Source organism: Salmo salar, chromosome ssa09, assembly GCF_905237065.1.
Source record: "Salmo salar chromosome ssa09, Ssal_v3.1, whole genome shotgun sequence".
Lineage (NCBI taxonomy): Eukaryota > Metazoa > Chordata > Actinopteri > Salmoniformes > Salmonidae > Salmo > Salmo salar.
This window is the reverse complement of record NC_059450.1, coordinates 7,111,443-7,133,416: the sequence shown is the minus strand read 5'-3', so window position 1 is coordinate 7,133,416 and position 21,974 is coordinate 7,111,443. Positions and strand designations below refer to the sequence as shown.

Below are 21,974 nucleotides of genomic sequence, written 5' to 3'. Positions count from 1 at the left end.
ACCCAAGTACAGCTGTTCAATCAATAAACCCCCAGCTCTCCAAACCCAGCCGTGACCGTCTGTCTATCAGGGGCAGCGCTCTCCCTTTACATCTCAAATCAATCTACCTTGGCCTCGTCTCTCTTTCGGTACAAGTTTGGAGTGGAGCCAGGTGCCAATGAGAGCTGTGCTGTGACAGTAGTGACTTACAGCCTCAAGCTAAAATGAGAAAGCTCCCAGTGTGATGCATTCAAAAGGCATTAGTCATCTAGCTCTACATTACTACACATTGAACATGTTTTGTTGGAAAAATAGAACAGACATTTCAGCTTTGTCAAGGGAGCAGACTGTATCTGAATGATCTCTAGCCGTGGAAGCCTCCATGGGAGGAAGTTCATTTGTAATCAAATGGATTAGGCGAGGTGCATTCATTAAAGCAGAATTTAGTTTTTCATAACCACATCTCTATTTCTGCTGTTAGAATGGCGAGGTATCGCTCAAGTCGCAACCAAATAGAATATAACGCTGCGGATAAAGTTCGGAATAACAATTTCATGTGTACAACATACCTGCAACACTATACTGCGAGCTTATTTAAATTATTTCTAAAAAGGACATATTTTAGGTGGGGTTTTTTCACAATGTATCATGTTTTTTGCCCGAGTCCCCATATTGCACAGAGGATTAAGTGAATCACAGGTTGGGGTAAATTTGTCAAAGACCAGTGAAATAGCAAAAGGTGTCTGGACCATTCCATTTACATCACAAATAGAGATTTAGTTGTAAAAAAGCTAAACTAATTTAAATTGCCCTGATCCGTGGTGCAGGGAAGACATGCTGTGGTGGTATAGTACATAATTACATTCAGAAGGCATTCATCAGGTCTCCCGAGTGGCACCACTACAGATCCAAGTTCGATCCCGGGCCTTGTCGCAGCCGGCCGCAACGGAGAACCATGAGGCGGTGCACAATTGGCACAGCGTCGTCCTGGTTAGGGGAGGATTTGCCCGGCCGGGATGTCCTTGTCCTCTAGGAACTCCTGTGGCAGGTCAGGCGCATGCACGCTGACATGGTCGCCAGTTGTACGGTGTTTCCTCCGACACATTGATGCTTCCGGTTTAAGCGAGCAGTGTGTCAAGAAGCAGCATGGCTTGGCAGGGTCGTGTTTCGCAAACGCGCAAAAGAGATGAGGGAGGAGCGCAATCTCAAATCGAATAGTAATCTGCACCGCTCGGCAACGATGTCTACAAGGCACCATTACACGGAACCCAAACCGGCTGGGCGCGTGCACCACCGTGCATAAATGTATTTTGTCCCCCCACACCAAACGCGATCACGACACGCAGGTTAAAATATCAAAACAAACTCTGAACCAATTATATTAATTTGGGGACAGGTCGAAAAAGCATTAAACATTTATGGCAATTTAGCTAGCTAGCTTGCTAGCTAATTTGTCCTATTTAGCTAGCTTGCTGTTGCTAGCTAATTTGTCCTGGGATATAAACATTGAGTTGTTATTTTACCTGAAATGCACAAGGTCCTCTACTCCAACAATTAATCCACACATAAAACAGCCAATCAAATTGTTTCTAGTCATCCCTCTTCCTTCCAGGCTTTTTCTTCTCTTGACTTTATATTGCGATTGGCAACTTTCATAAATTAGGTGCATTACTGCCACTGACCTTGTTCGTCTTACAGTCACCCACGTGGGTATAACCAATGAGGAGATGGCAGGTGGGTACCTGCTTCTATAAACCAATGAGGAGATGGGAGTGGCAGGACTTGAAGCACGATCTGCGTCAGAAATAGAACTGATTTCTATTTTAGCCCTTGGCAACACAGACCCTTGTTGGCACAATAATTGAATAACAGATTTCTACATTTATTTTGCAATGCTCGTGTTGTGTGGTCATCCTGTTATGCATTGTTTAGAAATCTACATTTATTTTACATAATATGTTTGAATCTTCTAACTCATTTTCATTGGAAGGCAGATAAAGTCTATCAAAAGCAACCACTTTTGCACGTGAAAACAGAATCCTATTACTCCACGTGCTTAACCGACGTCACATTTCGTTTTGAGCTACTCAAAGAGACGGAAGCGAGACATCTCACTCCCTCATGTTTTCTGGTTCATACAGTCAAACTAAGCAGATGAGACCCAACTGTTACTGCATTGGTGCCTATGGGAGAGCCACCCATTTTTTTTAAACGATTAAAGTCCTGAGTGAGACATCTATTCACCACCTTTAGCCGACTGCGCCATCGGTCAAAACGGGGCACCTGGCTCACACCCAGAAAGGCAACCAGATTCCAGAGCGAATGCAATAAAGGCGCCCACATACTAGTTAACGTCCGTGCCTCGCATACGCCCTTAAAATATATACACTTGAAACTAGGAAAAAGCAGCAATATTACTGTTCGTCCCTCTCGAGGCATAATAACATAGCCAGTATACACGTCCTCAAAAGTCTGAATTAATCGAAGATAACATTACAGATCTCTTGATTTTACGTTTTTGGTCTTCAGCAATGTTTGGTGCAGTATTTCTCAAGTGTTTTTGTTGCATATAAACTAGTCATCTCTTGTTTATAGACAAACACTTAATTGAAGAATCCCATCCATAGTTCCCACTCCTACTAGTACTGTTGACCAATCACCGACGACGGGGCACTACGGAACTTCGACTTGTCGCAACAACAAAAAATGTAGTGTGCAAACTCAGGGAAAAAAATAACCTTGTCGAACACCAAAACGTCGTCATAATATATGCGCGAACTGTTTATACTACGAAGCATGCGACAGGGTTCGCAAGCAAGTACACCATCCCCAACTTAACAACCAGATGAAAGAATATGTTGCATTGCCTGTCAAAAACCTATAGCATTTTGGGCATTCATTTGGCAAATGCATTTACACGAGCAACAATAATCAGAATGGAAAAGTTTAGGCTACGGATATTTTTGGCACGCGGAATGAAAATAGTGCTTTTAACAAACTGTTCAATGGTGTCCTTACCTCTGAGTCCAGTGTAACTAGTTCCATTTGGGGCCAGGGTTCCGCAAGGTGTGCAAGAGGCATTCTGCAGGTTTTTAGTTTCTCCCTCTGCTGCCGAAATACAAGTTGAGTTTGCCCAGATTTATTGGGTTGTAGATTGAGGTTGCGTTGCCCTGGACAAGGTCTTCTTCATTCACAATTTGAAGTCCGGTCCGTTGAGATGTAGCCTATCACTTCAATCCCCGATGTAAGACATGCATCCAGTCGCACTCCGCAGCCGTTGATTACAAACTAATATAATCCCTTCAAAATGACGTCGTATAATGACCACCTCTTCAGAAACATGCAATAAACACAATAAAAACAACTTGAGGCTTTGAGCAAAAACGAACCCCTTTACACCTTAGCCTACGTTCAGATTTGACGAGAAGAGAGGTGCTGGCTGTAGCTGCGACTGTGCAGCTTCCAAGCCGTTTAATAGGCTATCGCTATGCAATTATATTCCTCCACCGAAATAATTAGCCTTCTCTTGTGTCCATGTAACCTAATTAATCGACGACGCAGCCTATTATATTATAGGCATAGAGCTTTTCTTTTCCTCTGTATTTCTGAGAGCTTCCTCGGAGCGGGACTTGGTTCTGTCCGCTGGTTCATCCTCCAGAATGTAGCGTATCAACTCGACCAATTATATAGACTCCAAACGGATTTCATCCAGCCCCTTCTTGGTCGGTCCGCCCAACCGTATTTTCGCCATCCCCTGGAGGCTGGTTGAACTGCAAATGATAGGCCTACGTAATGCGCCAAAAGCCCACCATTTGCGCTTGTATACATGAATCAAATAAAATGTTGTTAGCGTAATAAGACCTTGAAGAGAATTTAGTTTAGTATGACGCTAAAAAAAAGAAGGGAAAGAAGAGAACAAGAAGAATAATAGGGCGATGATGGTGATACATTTGTATGCACAGAGGTATCATGCTAAAAAGTTAACCCCAAAACCTAACCTTAATCCTAAACGTTGCCCCTCAATTTGACTCATTTATAGCGTCATATAATTACTGAGTTTAAAGATAATGAATTTGTCTATCAATGTCCCTTCAAAAAGACATGGTACATGATGCATTTGGGTTTGAAGGAAACCAGATTGATACTTTACATTTAAACATAAACAATTCAATACAATTTCTTTGAGTGTGGTTTATCAATTGATCTGTGCATCGTCGAGGGCCATTGTGTTAATGTATAGGCCTATGTGCATTTGTTTAGGTCTTTGTTTCCCACTGGGCACACTGGTTGAATCAACGTTGTTTCCACGTCAATTCATTGAAACTACGTTGAACCAACGTGGAATAGATGTTGACTTGACGCCTGTGCCCAGTGGGTTCTTTGGAAACCACCAACATTTGCCACAAAGCGTTTTCATACAGAGTGCAGGTTGGAGAGAATAGTGCTCTGCTGTGGTTCCCTCTCCATCTACTCCATTGACTGGGCTGAGTGGACATTGTTCCTGGTTGAATTGGTTACTATTGGCAACCAGCCAGCATCTACCATAGAGGCAGGTGCTGGCTAGATTTACAGTATGACAAAAATTAGGATGGATACTTGCACTATTAATGTATTCTCAATTTAAGCCATTCACACACACACACACACACACACACACACACACACACACACACACACACACACACACACACAGGCTTGTTTAACTAACCTTGTGGGTACACACAATGAATTCCCATTCAAAATCCTAAAATGCTAGCTTGCCTAATTAAAGTTTATGTGAAAAAACAAGGAAGTATAGTGTAGAGAATAATTGAACCATCTAAACCGCTGTGAAATATATTTTCCATAACCAAAAATATTGTATTTTCAGCAGTTTGAAGCTTGTGTACAAAACCAAAAGTAAATGAGAGATCTATACATCACATTTCTATGTGAATTTGGTTGGGTCGCCCAAAAAGTTAACCCCAAAACCTAACCTTAATCCTAAACCTAACCATAAACCTAACCTTTAACCCCTAACTCTAAACACTCTAGAAATAGCCTTTTTTTATCCCCAGTTGGTTACATTTTTGTTTGTTTACTATTCTTGTGGGGAATTTACAAGTATAATTAAACATGTCCACACACACACACACACACACACACACACACACACACACACACACACACACACACACACCCTTATGTAATAAAACGTTGTACCAGCCTTGAGCTGAAATAACTATTCTCATGCTCAACTGTTGCTACGCAATGTGGCTGTATATGCATTGAGTTCTGAACACTGATACAAGACAGGACAAAGGACAAATTATTACATGTACTGAATGTGCTGTATCAAGATATTGGTCTGCTGTAATTGCATATTAAGCTTTCATAGCAATCGGCCCTCATAGCATAACTACCATGGAAGCGAAACCCTCAAGTATCTCACACTAAATTGGGGCGGCAAGTAGCCTAGTGGTTAGAGCGTTGGACTAGTAACCGAAAGGTTGCAAGATCGAATCCCCAAGGTAAAAATCTGTCGTTCTGCCCCTGAACAAGGCAGTTAACTCACTGTCCCTAGGCCGTCATTGTAAATAAGAATTTGTTCTTCACTGACTTGCCTAGTTAAAATAAAAGTACAATATATTGTATGGCATGTTCCTGCATCTCTGAACACAAACACCTATTTAGTGCAGATTGCACAGTTCCGTTATGTCTCAAGTGGCATCCAAAGTGCAACACACACACACACACACACACACCTGCCTAAAGGGATGTGAAGCTGAATGTCATGTCTTGCTCTATGACAACATGCCAGTTAACACCCACTAATCTAATCGAATAAAGTGTCAGTGTGGTTGTGCACTGAGAAGCACACTTTGTAACGAAAAAGAAGTAGGTTTGATTCTTTGATGCTGCATGCTACTGTATGTATAGAGAAGGAAAATCAGGCTTTACAGTATGAACCAGCAGAGACTATGGCTTTCAATCTCAGAGCTAATCCTAATAAAAAATGCAACTCATTTTCCCCGATTCAATTTTGGCTAATTATACATTTTTGTATAACAGCTCGATGAAGGTCATGGTTCGTTTTAAAGCAGCGTATCTGTATACAGTGGTAGTAGCCATAAGGGACTATGGGGCCGATTCACACATAGAAAATCTATTCCTTTTTTACACGTTTTGATTTGAGCACTTCTCAGTATTTGGTATTCAGACTTACCGTATGCAGGTGCGTAATGAACTCTTTGGGTGTGGCTCCCTTATGCACACCGATCAAATATAATTCAACCTCCGAAAACCTTCCCACTTGTTGGCCAACAGATTTTCTCATGGAGTTTTCATTCAATAGGGGTTTCAGTACATCTAAACCCATCCCTTTAAATAGGGTGTACCTTTATTTGGAATTTTCTTGACAGATTCACAAGAATAGCCTACAGTATATCGAGATAACAGGTTCTGAATATTAGGGATCAATGAAAGAAAGCCATCAATATATGCATTTCCGTCTAGTTTGGTAGAACAAAAAATGATCTGATATTGTAGATTATTTAGGGTTAGGAAAGTATTTATGAACCTACTTAATAAAAAAAACAGGTTTGGAGAGCCATTACGCATGAAATATATTGGTACATAAAAAATAAAGTGGCTTAATTCATCCTGAAAGTTGCCATATTCAGCTGTTCATTCCATTACATTTTGGAAGGTGAGAAAAGTGTACAATAGTGGTTGAAAAATAGTCTATAAATCTACCCTAATCTGGTCTGATTACGGAACTGTGATGACAACAGTCCAGTCGTCGTGAGCCGTGCGCCAGGCTCCAGGTTTAAATTGCCGGGTTTGGTCTGTGTTCCATAATGATTCAAATAAGCTACACGTCCCAAATTATTGCACAGCTTGTAATTAAATATTATCCAATATTGCTGCCGACCCTCAGCAACAACCACACGGACAAGTCAGAGAAAAGAAAGATAAACAATGAAATGGAAGGATGCAAAATGTAGGCTACAAATTGAAAGAAACCAACACTAAAGTGACAGTTATAAATGTGTGTGGGTATTTCTGAGGGTGGCTACCAATAGTGGCTAATATTAAACATGATACAAATGGTAAAAAACAGAGAAAAGTCCGGGCAAATACAGTTGAAGTCGGAAGTTTACATAAACTTAGGTTGGAGTCATTAAAGTCATTAAAACTCGTTACAACCACTGCACAAATGTCTTGTTAACAAACTATAGTTTTGGCAAGTCAGTTAGGACATCTACTTTGTGCATGACACAAGTAATTTTTCCAACAATTGTTTACAGACAGATTATTTTACTTGTAATTCACTGTATCACAATTCCAGTGGGTCAGAAGTTTACATACACTAAGTTTACTGTGCCTTTAAACAGCTTGGAAAATTCCAGAAAATGATGTCATGACTTTAGAAGCTTCTGATAGGCTAATTGACACCATTTGAGTCATTTGGAGGTGAACCTGTGGATGTATTTCAAGGCCTACCTTGAAACTCTGTGCCTCTTTGCTTGGCATCATGGGAAAATCAAAAGAAATCAGCCAAGACCTTAGAAAAAAGTCTGGTTCATCCTTGGGAGCAATTTCCAAATGCATGAAGGTACCACATTCATCTGTACAAACAATAGTACGCAAGTATAAACACCATGGGACCACGCAGCCGTCATACCGCTCAGGAAGGAGACGCGTTCTTTTGTGCGAAAAGTGCAAATCAATCCCAGAACAACAGCAAAGGACCTTGTGAAGATGCTGGAGGAAACAGGTACAAAAGTATCTATATCCACAGTAAAACAAGTCCTATATCGACATAACCTGAAAGGCCGCACAGCAAGGAAGAAGCCACTGCTCCAAAACTGCCATAAAAAAAAGCCAGACTACGGTTTGCAACTGCACATGGGGACAAAGATTGTACTTTTTGGAGAAATGTCCTCTGGTCTGATGAAATAAAAATAGAACTGTTTGGCCATAATGACCATCGTTATGTTTGGATGAAAAAGGGGGAGGCTTGCAAGCCAAAGAACACCATCCCAACAGTGAAGCACGGGAGTGGCAGCATCATTACATTTACATTTACATTTAAGTCATTTAGCAGACGCTCTTATCCAGAGCGACTTACAAAATGGTGCATTCACCTTATGATATCCAGTGGAACAACCACTTTACAATAGTGCATCTAAATATTTTAAGGGGGGGGTTAGAAGGATTACTTTATCCTATCCTAGGTATTCCTTAAAGAGGTGGGGTTTCAGGTGTCTCCGGAAGGTGGTGATTGACTCCGCTGTCCTGGCGTCGTGAGGGAGCTTGTTCCACCATTGGGGTGCCAGAGCAGCGAACAGTTTTGACTGGGCTGAGCGGGAACTGTGCTTCCTCAGAGGTAGGGGGGCCAGCAGGCCAGTGGTGGATGAACGCAGTGCCCTTGTTTGGGTGTAGGGCCTGATCAGAGCCTGAAGGTATGGAGGTGCCGTTCCCTTCACAGCTCCGTAGGCAATCACCATGGTCGTGTAGCGGATGCGAGCTTCAACTGGAAGCCAGTGGAGAGAGCGGAGGAGCGGGGTGACGTGAGAGAACTTGGGAAGGTTGAACACCAGACGGGCTGCGACGTTCTGGATGAGTTGTAGGGGTTTAATGGCACAGGCAGGGAGCCCAGCCAACAGCGAGTTGCAGTAATCCAGACGGGAGATGACAAGTGCCTGGATTAGGACCTGCGCCGCTTCCTGTGTGAGGCAGGGTCGTACTCTGCGAATGTTGTAGAGCATGAACCTACAGGATCGGGTCACCGCCTTGATGTTAGTGGAGAACGACAGGGTGTTGTCCAGGATCACGCCAAGGTTCTTAGCACTCTGGGAGGAGGACACAAGGGAGTTGTCAACCGTGATGGCGAGATCATGGAACGGGCAGTCCTTCCCCGGAAGGAAGAGCAGCTCCGTCTTGCCGAGGTTCAGCTTGAGCTGGTGATCCGTCATCCACACTGATATGTCTGACAGACATGCAGAGATGCGATTCGCCGCCTGGTTATCAGAAGGGGGAAAGGAGAAGATTAATTGTGTGTCGTCTGCATAGCAATGATAGGAGAGACCATGTGAGGATATGACAGAGCCAAGTGACTTGGTGTATAGCGAGAATAGGAGAGGGCCTAGAACAGAGCCCTGGGGGACACCAGTGGTGAGAGCGCATGGTGCGGAGACAGATTCTCGCCACGCCACCTGGTAGGAGCGACCTGTCAGGTAGGACGCAATCCAAGCGTGGGCCGCGCCGGAGATGCCCAACTCGGAGAGGGTGGAGAGGAGGATCTGATGGTTCACAGTATCAAAGGCAGCAGATAGGTCTAGAAGTATGAGAGCAGAGGAGAGAGAGTTAGCTTTAGCAGTGCGGAGAGCCTCCGTGACACAGAGAAGAGCAGTCTCAGTTGAATGCCCAGTCTTGAAACCTGACTGATTAGGATCAAGAAGGTCATTCTGAGAGAGATAGCAGGAGAGCTGGCCAAGGACGGCACGTTCAAGAGTTTTGGAGAGAAAAGAAAGAAGGGATACTGGTCTGTAGTTGTTGACATCGGAGGGATCGAGTGTAGGTTTTTTTCAGAAGGGGTGCAACTCTCGCTCTCTTGAAGACGGAAGGGACGTAGCCAGCGGTCAAGGATGAGTTGATGAGCGAGGTGAGGAAGGGGAGAAGGTCTCCGGAAATGGTCTGGAGAAGAGAGGAGGGGATAGGGTCAAGTGGGCAGGTTGTTGGGCGGCCGGCCGTCACAAGACGCGAGATTTCATCTGGAGAGAGAGGGGAGAAAGAGGTCAAAGCACAGGGTAGGGCAGTGTGAGCAGGACCAGCGGTGTCGTTTGACTAAGCAAACGAGGATCGGATATCGTCAACCGTCTTTTCAAAATGGTTGACGAAGTCATCCGCAGAGAGGGAGGAGGGGGGAGGGGGAGGAGGATTCAGGAGGGAGGAGAAGGTAGCAAAGAGCTTCCTAGGGTTAGAGGCAGATGCTTGGAATTTAGAGTGGTAGAAAGTGGCTTTAGCAGCAGAGACAGAAGAGGAGAATGTAGAGAGGAGTGAGTGAAAGGATGCCAGGTCCGCAGGGAGGCGAGTTTTCCTCCATTTCCGCTCGGCTGCCCGGAGCCCTGTTCTGTGAGCTCGTAGTGAGTCGTCGAGCCACGGAGCAGGAGGGGAGGACCGAGCCGGCCTGGAGGATAGGGGACAGAGAAAATCAAAGGATGCAGAAAGGGAGGAGAGGAGGGTTGAGGAGGCAGAATCAGGAGATAGGTTGGAGAAGGTTTGAGCAGAGGGAAGAGATGATAGGATGGAAGAGGAGAGAGTAGCGGGAGAGAGAGAGCGAAGGTTGGGACGGCGCAATACCATCCGAGTAGGGGCAGAGTGAGAAGTGTTGGATGAGAGCAAGAGGTTAAAGGATACAAGGTAGTGGTCGGAGATTTGGAGGGGAGTTGCAATGAGATTAGTGGAAGAACAGCATCTAGTAAAGATGAGGTCAAGCGTATTGCCTGCCTTGTGAGTAGGGGGGGAAGGTGAGAGGGTGAGGTCAAAAGAGGAGAGGAGTGGAAAGAAGGAGGCAGAGAGGAATGAGTCAAAGGTAGACGTGGGGAGGTTAAAGTCACCCAGAACTGTGAGAGGTGAGCCATCCTCAGGAAAGGAACTTATCAAGGCGTCAAGCTCATTGATGAACTCTCCAAGGGAACCTGGAGGGCGATAAATGATAAGGATGTTAAGCTTGAAAGGGCTGGTAACTGTGACAGCATGGAATTCAAATGAGGAGATAGACAGATGGGTCAGGGGAGAAAGAGAGAATGTCCACTTGGGAGAGATGAGGATTCCAGTGCCACCACCCCGCTGGCTCGATGCTCTAGGGGTATGCGAGAACACGTGGGCAGACGAAGAGAGAGCAGTAGGAGTAGCAGTGTTATCTGTGGTAATCCATGTTTCCGTCAGCGCCAGGAAGTCTAGGGACTGGAGGGTAGCATAGGCTGAGATGAACTCAGCCTTGTTGGCTGCAGACACCCCACAAATCATGTTGTGGGGGTGCTTTGCTGCAGGAGAGACTGGTGCACTTCACAAAATAAATGGCATCATGAGGATGGAAAATTGTCGATATTGAAGCAACATCTCAAGACATCACTCAGGAAGTTAAAGCTTGGTCGCAAATGGGTCTTCCAAAACGGACAATGACCCTAAGCATACTTCCAAAATTGTGACAAAATGGCTTTGGGACAACAAAGTCAAGGTATTGGAGTGGCCATCACAAAGCTCTGACCTCAATCCTATTGAACATTTGTGGGCAGAACTGAAAAAGCGTGTGCGAGCAAGGAGGCCTACAAACCTGACTCAGTTACACCAGCTCTGTCAGGAGAAATGGGCCAAAATTCACCCAACTTATTGTGGGAAGCCTGTGGAAGGCTACCCGAAACGTTTGACCCAAGTTAAACAATTTAAAGGCAATGCTACCAAATACTAATTGACTGTATGTAAACTTCTGACCCACTGGGAATGTGATGAAAGAAATAAAAGCTGAAAGAAATAATTCTCTCTACTACTATTCTGACATTTCCCATTCTTAAAATAAAGTGGTGATCCTAACTGACCTAAGACAGCACATTTTACTAGTATTAAATGTCAGGAATTTTGAAAACTGAGTGTAAATGTATTTGGCTAAGGTGTATGTAAACGTCTGACTTCAACTGTATATAATTAAAACATTCTAGAGCGCACAAATCAACTCAGTAGGTTCGGATGATCATTGCGCAAGGCTTTCCACAATAGCAAATTTAGCTTGGGTCTCCAAATTCCATCCCCTCAAATTTAGAAGGCCATACAATTACAATTCACAATAACGGCACAGCTATTTGTAGCCTACTTCACTGAGGAAAAGAGGCCGAAATATTTACCTGTCATGTTGATAAAATGTTCAGTTTGCTTCCATATGACTGGTTTCACATTCATCTCCATGAATGTTAAAGATAAAAAATTGATCATAAGATAAAATAATCTAAAGCAATCGCTATGCTTTCTCAGTGTTTCTGAGTATTATCATCCCCTTCGCCAAACTGATTAGAAATGAATAATGGTGTCATTCTTATCGGAGAAAATAGGTAGCTCAACCTTATTCATAGTTCCCTCATGTGTAAAGGTGGTGGAATAACGAGTGAATTAAGTCAAGGTCAGAATACAGCGTATATGTAGACACCTCTGCCTCACCTTGATTTCTGTGATCTCCACCCCAAACGCACGTCTTCCCCATGCTTAAGTTCACGGTCAGAATACGCATAGAAAGAAAACTGCATAAAAAGGGAATTAAGTTCCATTTACTCACACAACACAGGTCTGAATTCCCCCCATTGGGACTTCTGTTTCTGCATAGCGGTGGTGACATCACAAGGTGAAGGCCAGTTGTGGCAACCCAGGGGAAACCCTGGTAGGAGGGAGCGGGGGTTGTGTGTGTGTGCCTGTGTGTGTGTTGCTGTGTGTGCGTGTGTGAAAGAGCGAGAGAGTGTATGTGGTGGCGTGTGTGTGTGTGTGTGTGTGTGTGTGTGTGTGTGTGTGTGTGTGTGTGTGTGTGTGTGTGTGTGTGTGTGTGTGGCTGCCTTAAGCCCAGATTCTCTGAGACAGGGGACTAGTGCGTGATGTCTGGACTGAGTACTGAGACAGACTAAGTGGCAGGTTTGAGTCCAAAAACAGCAGTCTGCAAATTAGAATGGTAACCGGGAAAAGCTGACATTGTTATTTAACTTCATTTTCAATTGGAGTTGACATTGATGAAAAGCATGGTGGATAGAGACACAGTGATGGGTAGAATAGCAAGAGAAAGGAGGAGAGAGGGGCAATTCCATGGTAATGGAATTTTCACTTAAAATGAATGCCAAACAAAAACCATTGATTTCAAAGTTTAACGAATCATACAACTCTATGCACAAGAACTACTTTTAACATTTTACACTGACAATTTTTCTGGAAGAACTGTTCAGATGCAAAGTTTGGTAACAGAATTTCACTAAAATCTCCCTAAATGTTGTGTGTCCACATTTTCCAAAAGCTCTGTTAAATATCTGCTCCAAATTAAGATTCAATGATGTATGCAGAAAGAATGGAGTGACTTCTACGACATGACACATCAACTAAAAAAAAAAAAAAACACTTTTGGTTATTAAACTACAGTAAGTGAAGTTCTTTTTTCACCTTGTAACGGAATTGCGGTAACCGAATTTCATCATGGGTCCCTGATCTGTACTACACAGAAATGCATAATTATCGATATGAACGTTATTCTCTTCATAATTAAGTACATAAAGGTATAAATATGCAATATCCTCCTTTGCATACTTGGGTATTATTCTACACACTGGTTATTATTTGAATGACCAAATCTGAACCAATCAGCACAATAGAGCACAATAGAGCTCAGTACAGTACATTATCCCCAGCTTCCAACTGGCTCCTTCATCCCCCATCCTCACCCCGTAACTATTCCCAAGGTCGTTGCTGTAAATGAGAAAGTGTTCAGTCAACTTACCTAGTAAAATAAAAATACATTGTTCTGTGCAGCACAGCACAGTATAGTTTAGTACATACATTACAGTTCAGTATAGTACAGTCGTGGCCAAAAGTTTTGAGAATGACACAAATATTAATTTCCACAAAGCTTGCTGCCTCAGTGTCTTTAGATATTTTTGTCAGATGTTACTATGGAATACTGAAGTATAATTACAAGCATTTCATAAGTGTCAAAGGCTTTTATTGACAATTACATGAAGTTGATGCAAAGAGTCAATATTTGCAGTGTTGACCCTTCTTTTTCAAGACCTCTGCAATCCGCTCTAGCATGCTGTCAATTAACTTCTGGGCCACATCCTGACTGATGGCAGCCCATTTTTGCATAATCAATGCTTGGAGTTTGTCAGAATTTGTGGGTTTTTGTTTGTCCACCTGCCTCTTGAGAATTGAGCACAAGTTCTCAATGGGATTAAGGTCTGGGGAGTTTCCTGGCCATGGACCCAAAATATCGATGTTTTGTGCCCCAAGCCACTTAGTTATCACTTTTGCCTTATGGCAAGGTGCTCCATCATGCTGGAAAAGGCATTGTTAGTCACCAAACTGTTCCTGGATGGTTCGGAGAAGTTGCTCTCGGAGGATGTGTTGGTACCATTCTTTATTCATGGCTGTGTTCTTAGGCAAAATTGTGAGTGAGCCCACTCCCTTGGCTGAGAAGCAACCCCACACATGAATGGTCTCAGGATGCTTTACTGTTGGCATGACACAGGACTGATGGTAGCGCTCACCTTGTCTTCTCCGGACAAGCTATTTTCCCGGATACCCGAAACAATCGGAAAGGGGATTCATCAGAGAAAATGACTTTACCCCAGTACTCAGCAGTCCAATCCCTGTACCTTTTTCAGAATATCAATCTGTCCCTGATGTTTTTCCTGGAGAGAAGTGGCTTCTTTGCTGCCCTTCTTGACACCAGGCCATCCTCCAAAAGTCTTCGCCTCACTGTGCGTGCAGATGCACTCACACCTGCCTGCTGCCATTCCTGAGCAAGCTCTGTACTGGTGGTGCCCTGATCCCGCAGCTGAATCAACTTTAGGAGACGGTCCTAGAGCTTGCTGGACTTTCTTGGGCGCCCTGAAGCCTTCTTCACAACAATTGAACCGCTCTCCTTGAAGTTTTTGATGATCCAATAAATGGTTGATTTAGGTGTAATCTTACTGGCAGCAATATCCTTGCCTGTGAAGCCCTTTTTGTGCAAAGCAATGATGACGGCACATGTTTCCTTGCAGGTAACCATGGTTGACAGAGGAAGAACAATGATTCCAAGCACCACCCTCCTTTTGAAGCTTCCAGTCTGTTATTCGAACTCAATCAGCATGACAGAGTGTTCTCCAGCCTTGTCCTCGTCAACACTCACACTTGTGTTAACGAGAGAATCACTGACATGATGTCAGCTGGTCCTTTTGTGGCAGGGCTGAAATGCAGTGGAAATGTTTTTTGGGGATTAAGTTCCTTGCATGGCAAAGAGGGACTTTGCAATTAATTGCAAATCATCTGATCACTCTTCATAACATTCTGGAGTATATGCAAATTGCCATCATACAAACTGAGGCAGCAGACTTGTATATTTGTGTCATTCTCAAAACTTTTTGCCACGACTATACAGTACAGTCAAGTAGAGTATAGTTCAGTACAGTAGAGTTCAATACATTAGTGTACTCAACTATAGTGTGCTCTACATTACTGCACTATACTGTACTCTGCTGTGCTGTCCAAACTTGTGAACCCAACTGTGGTTTGTGACTACTGTGATTTCCCATTGTAGCCAATTGAATTGCAGAAATTCCATTACTGATTTTTTGGAAATTACGTTAGAGGACAACTTGTTGAATAAAATAGAATGATCAACAGCATCAAATGCTTTTGAGAGGTTCACAAACAAGGCAGCACAATTCATTTTAGCGTCTAAAGCATTGACAATATCATTAACAACTAATGTGGTTGCTGTGATAGTGCTGTGCCCTAGCCTAAACCCAGATTGTTTTATATAAAAAAATACTATGCTAAAAAAAAAAAAAAAAGAGTGAAGTTGCTTATTTACCAAAGATTTGAGAATCTTAGCAAGACATGGAATCCTGGAGATGGGACGATAATTATCAAGCTCACTATCAATGGTGACACCAGCACCCCACACCATCACACCTCCTCCTCCATGCTACACGGTGGGAACTACACATGCAGAGATCATCCGTTCACCTACTCTGCGTCTCACAAAGACACAGCGGTTGGAACCAAAAATCGCAAAGGACAGAGGAAATCGCAAAGGACAAAGGACAGATTTCCACCGGTCTAATGTCCATTGCTTGTGTTTCTAGGCCCAAGCAAGTCTCTTCTTCTTATTGGTGTCCTTTAGTGGTTTCTTTGCAGCAATTTGACCATGAAGGCCTGATTCACGCTGTCTCCTCTGAACAGTTGATGTTGAGATGTGTTTGTTACTCGAACTCTGTGAAGCATTTATTTGGGCTGCAATTTCTCAGGAGCAGTTAACTCTAATGAATGTATCCTCTGCAGCAGAGGTAACTGGGTCTTCCTTTCCTGTGGCGGTCCTCATGAGAACCAATTTCATCATAGTGCTTGATGATTTTTGTGACTGCACTTGAAAAGAAGAAATTTCAACAAAGAACACAGACTGAGACCAAGGTCTTTTTTTACAGCTGGGCCTTGCGTATACATGTTTTCACATACAGTGTAGGTACAATGATTAAGAAATTACACAAGACAAACAAAACGATCACAGATGACACACAAAAAAATACAGCAGCAGATTGTTACATTTACACACAGGTTATTCCCCTAATAGCACAATAACTTGCATTACCCGAAGCAGTTACCAGCAATACAAAAATAAAAATCCTCCAATAAAGGTTTAAAATGGGCAAGGGGGACAAGAGTCTCAAGTTTAAGATTGGTCTGCAGGATATTCCATAAGCATGGAGCGTAACAGGAAAAGGCAGCCATGCCCAAGTCTGTGGAGATCGCAGGGGCCTCAAGTGTAATCCATGCTTGAGACCTGGTTTTATGAATTATAATGTTGATGAGTGAGGATAAATAAGAAGGTTGTTTATTCAGAAGTGCTTTATAGACAAACATGAGAGCATGTTGTTCTCGTCTCATGGACAGCGAAGTCCAACCCACATTTTAATATAAAACACAGTGGTGAGTTCTGTAGCTAGCACTCGTAATATACCTAAGTGCGAAAGTAGCATCCAGCAATTTAAGTGTGGCTGCCGTAGCATGCATGTAGATAATATCCCCATAATCTATAACAGATACAAAAGTAGCTTCCACAATGTCTTCTATTTGTAGAGGACAAACATGTCTTGTTTCTATAGAGGAAGCCTAGGTTGATATTTAGCTGTATACAAAGTTTGTCAACATGCATTTTAAAAGACAGTTTATCATCCAACCATATACCTAAGTATTTATACGCAGAGACCTGATTAATTCGAGAGCCATCTAAGCTTGTAAGTGCAAGTATATTTTCAACCAACTTTTTGGACCTGTTAAAAAAATAATTAAAATGTATTTTCTTTGCATTTAAAACAAGTTTCAGCTGTAAAAAAGTCCCTTGTAATATCTTAAAATCTGTCTCCAACTGTGATAATGCTTGGTCAGCCGTTGAAGCAATAGAGTACATGACCGTGTCATCAGCATATAGATGAATTTTACACTTTCTTACCTCATCACCAATATTGTTTATGTAGAGAGTGAACAGTAATGGACCAAGTATAGAACCTTGTGGGATTCCTTTAACCAACTCCAACTGGATGCCGTCAACTCTAACAGCCTGACTTCTATCCTTCAGATGGTTTCATGACTAACGACAGGCATCCGATCCCAGTCCTATTAATGACAGCTTACCCAAAAGTATCGCATGGTCTACAGTGTCAAAAGCTTTCGACAAATCTATGAACAAGGTGGTACAGTACTTTCTATTATCTGGGGCATTAATAATATCATTTACAACACGTACAGTGGTCGTAGTGGTACTGTGTTTAGGTCTGAAGTCAGATTGATTGCTAGAAAGAGTATTGTTAACAGTTAAAAATGATTGTAGTTACCTATTCACCAATGACTCTAGAATTTTAGCCAAACAGGAGAGCTTAGAGATGGGCCAATAATTATCCAATTCACTACCATCACCTCCCTTGAGGAGTGGTAAAACAAAGCTGTTTTCCAAGCTTTAGGAATCTTTCCTTCGACTAATGTTTGATTGAAGATGTGCGTCACTGCACTAGCAATGATAGGTGCCGCACACATGAGTAAATATGGATCCAGATTGTCAGTGCCTAACGATTTCTTAGAATCTATTGCAGATAGTGCAGATAAGACATCTTCTGTGACTTTTTGGAAATTAAAAACCGGCTTACTGTTTTCCACATCAGCTGAAGGCCGAGGGACTGAAACAATAGACCTGTCAGGATCATGTTGGCCATTTTTTCTTTCAAAAAGAAAACCAGCAGAAATAAAGTGCTTATTAAAAACATCACAAATTTCAGTTTGGTCCCTGATGATCCCAGATTCCAATGTAATTTGCTTCGGCAGGGACGTCGAGGAGTTTCCTCGTTTAAGTGAGTGAACAGTTTTCCAGAATTTAGAGGGATCACCAGCAGACTCTGTCATAGCACTAAGGAAATACCTAGATTGCCTTTTTTTCCCCTCCGGTCCTTTTATTTGTCAATTGCCTCAAAACAGCCAATCAGCTGTTTCACCAGTTTTCCTCGCCAAGGACCATGCTTGATTCTTTGGCAGGAAAAGGATTTTCAAATCAGAGGAGAACCAAGGATTAGTTAGATTTTTTAGCCTAAGTCACTTTAAAACGGGGCATGTTTATCAGCCGTGGAGGTAAAAATGTATGAAAAGAAAGAACGCTAAAACTGGGTCCATTATGCAGTTTATGGATAAAAGCTCTGAGTAATAAAGGTAATGGATAAAGGCTTGCTCTGAGAAGTGTTTATATAGTTTCTCTTTAGAATTATACAGGGGTCAGGGTTTTTTAGCCTTGTGTCTCTGATACATGCAATAGGGCAGTGGTCATTGATATCATTTGCAAATAACCCACTAGCTAGATATTTGTGAGGTGTATTTGTTAAGATAAGGTCTATTTAATGTAGATTTTTTCGTATCTTTTGGAATAGGACGGGTAGGTATAGTTATTAGTTGAGTAAGATTTAGTTCTTTACAAATGTCTTTTAATTTAAGCGACGCTGGCATCAGCCAGTCCAGATTGAGATCTCCGATAATCAATAATTCAGAGTTAACATAATTAGACATTAACTCAAACAATTTGCATAGAGCAGATACCGTAGCTGAAGGTGGGCGATAAACTCCCGCTAGCGTTAATAGTGCATTATGGCCAAGGACCACATTTAGAACTAAGCATTCATACTGTTTCGGAACAGAAGTTGAAATGGGCACAGTGACATCTAGGTTGCATTTAACATATATGGCAATACCTCCATGTCTACCCACTCTGTAGATATTGTACCCAGCTAACAGAACATCTGAGTCTGGAACAGAGACAAGGAGCCAAGATTCAGGTATAATCAATGTCTGTCAGCATGTGATTGTGAGACCAGTATTTCAATCAAATCTAACTTTTCGATCAAGCTTCTAGTATTCAAATGAATAATTCCAAGGCCACTGTTGAGAGCTCATATCAGATGGAGCATTCAAGATAATATTAGATTGGCAACGCTTCCTCGTGTAGCTACTGACAGGCCTGAGTTGGATGGAGATGAGATTACTTCTAACAATACCCCTCTGCCTGTGTGAGGAAGTGGCCACACGGTACCGTGACAGTAGTGTAACAATAACATAAAGTCCATCAAATGTTTCATCCATGTTAGCAGCACCTGTAGACCTATTTCAAACTGGGGGGTGGGGGTGGGGGGGGGGGCAATGAGTATAGTCTGATGGGGAAATCGACCAATTCCGAGTATCAACCACCATGGCTATATATTGTCAGTTCTCAAATGCAATTTATGAGGATATAGTGAGAGCCAGGTTTGAGGAGAGAATTCTTGTACCATACCTATTCAGATGCAATCCATCCCGGAGAAATACATTCGGTCGATGTAGGAAAGCTGTAAAATTGTCCACATATTGTATGCTTATTGAACAACAATAACCTTTAAGCCAGATGTGTAGCTAGCGTATACGACTGAAATTATTACCCGTAGAGCATGGAGACGGGAGTGGACCTGTAATAATGCATTGTTTGCCTGATTTAAGTAGAGTATGAATCAATGATTTAAAGTCCTTTTTAAATTGCTCAGATTGCTGTAGTTTAATATCATTTGACCCTACATGGACAGTGAGGCAGTCGGGTGTTCACTAATGAGTAGCGGTAACATACAGTCAATGTCCTGGATCCGGGTACCCGGCTAACAGATGGTCTCTGCTTTCCTAATAGAAACATTTTGGATCATGGATGAGCCCACAATAAGGACAGTGGGACTGCTGCTTGGTAAATTTTTTGAGTTGTGTCTCTCTTGAGTGATCTTCCTCCTAGAGAGTTGTTTGGGGCTAGTTGTAGGGCTGTTTCGTTGTAAATTGTTTAGATGGCAGGGGTCCACTTGGTTCCGGGCAGAGTTGTTTGTTCCTTTGGGGCCAGCAGCAGAAACCTCAGACTTTCCCAATACACGGTATCGGTTTCCCAGTTCCAAGGCATCACTTTGCCTTGGCGTTTTCCTGCCAAGGTTTTTTGGTTTCCGTACAGTAATCCATGGCTCCTGATGTGAAGCAGAGGGAGTGGAGCAGACCGGGTGCTTGAGTATAGCTCCCGGTAATGGCCAGGGCTCTGCTAGCGGGATCAAAGTATGTCTCACAGCTGCAGGCTCTACCGAGGCCGCGGTGACAAGCATTTACATTTACATTTACATTTAAGTCATTTAGCAGACGCTCTTATCCAGAGCGACTTACAAATTGGTGCATTCACCTTATGATATCCAGTGGAACAACCACTTTACAATAGTGCATCTAAATCTTTTAAGGGGGGGGGTTAGAAGGATTACTTTATCCTATCCTAGGTATTCCTTAAAGAGGTGGGGTTTCAGGTGTCTCCGGGAAGGTGGTGATTGACTCCGCTGTCCTGGCGTCGTGAGGGAGCTTGTTCCACCATTGGGGTGTCAGAGCAGCGAACAGTTTTGACTGGGCTGAGCGGGAACTGTGCTTCCTCAGAGGTAGGGGGGCCAGCAGGCCAGAGGTGGATGAACGCAGTGCCCTTGTTTGGGTGTAGGGCCTGATCAGAGCCTGAAGGTATGGAGGTGCCGTTCCCTTCACAGCTCCGTAGGCAATCACCATGGTCTTGTAGTGGATGCGAGCTTCAACTGGAAGCCAGTGGAGAGAGCGGAGGAGCGGGGTGACGTGAGAGAACTTGGGAAGGTTGAACACCAGACGGGCTGCGGCGTTCTGGATGAGTTGTAGGGGTTTAATGGCACAGGCAGGGAGCCCAGCCAACAGCGAGTTGCAGTAATCCAGACGGGAGATGACAAGTGCCTGGATTAGGACCTGCGCCGCTTCCTGTGTGAGGCAGGGTTGTACTCTGCGAATGTTGTAGAGCATGAACCTACAGGATCGGGTCACCGCCTTGATGTCAGTGGAGAACGACAGGGTGTTGTCCAGGATCACGCCAAGGTTCTTAGCACTCTGGGAGAAGGACACAAGGGAGTTGTCAAACGTGATGGCGAGATCATGGAACGGGCAGTCCTTCCCCGGGAGGAAGAGCAGCTCCGTCTTGCCGAGGTTCAGCTTGAGGTGGTGATCCGTCATCCACACTGATATGTCTGACAGACATGCAGAGATGCGATTCGCCGCCTGGTTATCAGAAGGGGGAAAGGAGAAGATTAATTGTGTGTCGTCTGCATAGCAATGATAGGAGAGACCATGTGAGGATATGACAGAGCCAAGTGACTTGGTGTATAGCGAGAATAGGAGAGGGCCTAGAACAGAGCCCTGGGGGACACCAGTGGTGAGAGCGCATGGTGCGGAGACAGATTCTCGCCACGCCACCTGGTAGGAGCGACCTGTCAGGTAGGACGCAATCCAAGCGTGGGCCGCGCCGGAGATGCCCAACTCGGAGAGGGTGGAGAGGAGGATCTGATGGTTCACAGTATCAAAGGCAGCAGATAGGTCTAGAAGGATGAGAGCAGAGGAGAGAGAGTTAGCTTTAGCAGTGCGGAGAGCCTCCGTGACACAGAGAAGAGCAGTCTCAGTTGAATGCCCAGTCTTGAAACCTGACTGATTAGGATCAAGAAGGTAATTCTGAGAGAGATAGCAGGAGAGCTGGCCAAGGATGGCACGTTCAAGAGTTTTGGAGAGAAAAGAAAGAAGGGATACTGGTCTGTAGTTGTTGACATCGGAGGGATCGAGTGTAGGTTTTTTCAGAAGGGGTGCAACTCTCGCTCTCTTGAAGACGGAAGGGACGTAGCCAGCGGTCAAGGATGAGT

At 43.5% G+C, this 21,974-nt stretch overlaps 1 protein-coding gene across 2 annotated transcripts in view; it reads right to left on the bottom strand.

Annotated features, from left to right (window-relative positions):
• rps6ka1 (ribosomal protein S6 kinase a, polypeptide 1) overlaps window positions 1-21,974 on the bottom strand; it is a 195,000-nt gene that overhangs the window by 141,316 nt on the left and 31,710 nt on the right. Inside the window, exon 1 of one of the 2 annotated variants that reach the window (XM_014210103.2) lies at window positions 2,998-3,642. The exons of the other annotated variant lie outside the window; for it this stretch is intronic. Coding sequence (XP_014065578.1) covers window positions 2,998-3,060 — 63 coding nt within the window. The 5' untranslated portion in view covers window positions 3,061-3,642. Of the gene's footprint in view, window positions 1-2,997; window positions 3,643-21,974 lie in introns of those variants that run through there. 2 annotated transcript variants of the gene reach the window in all.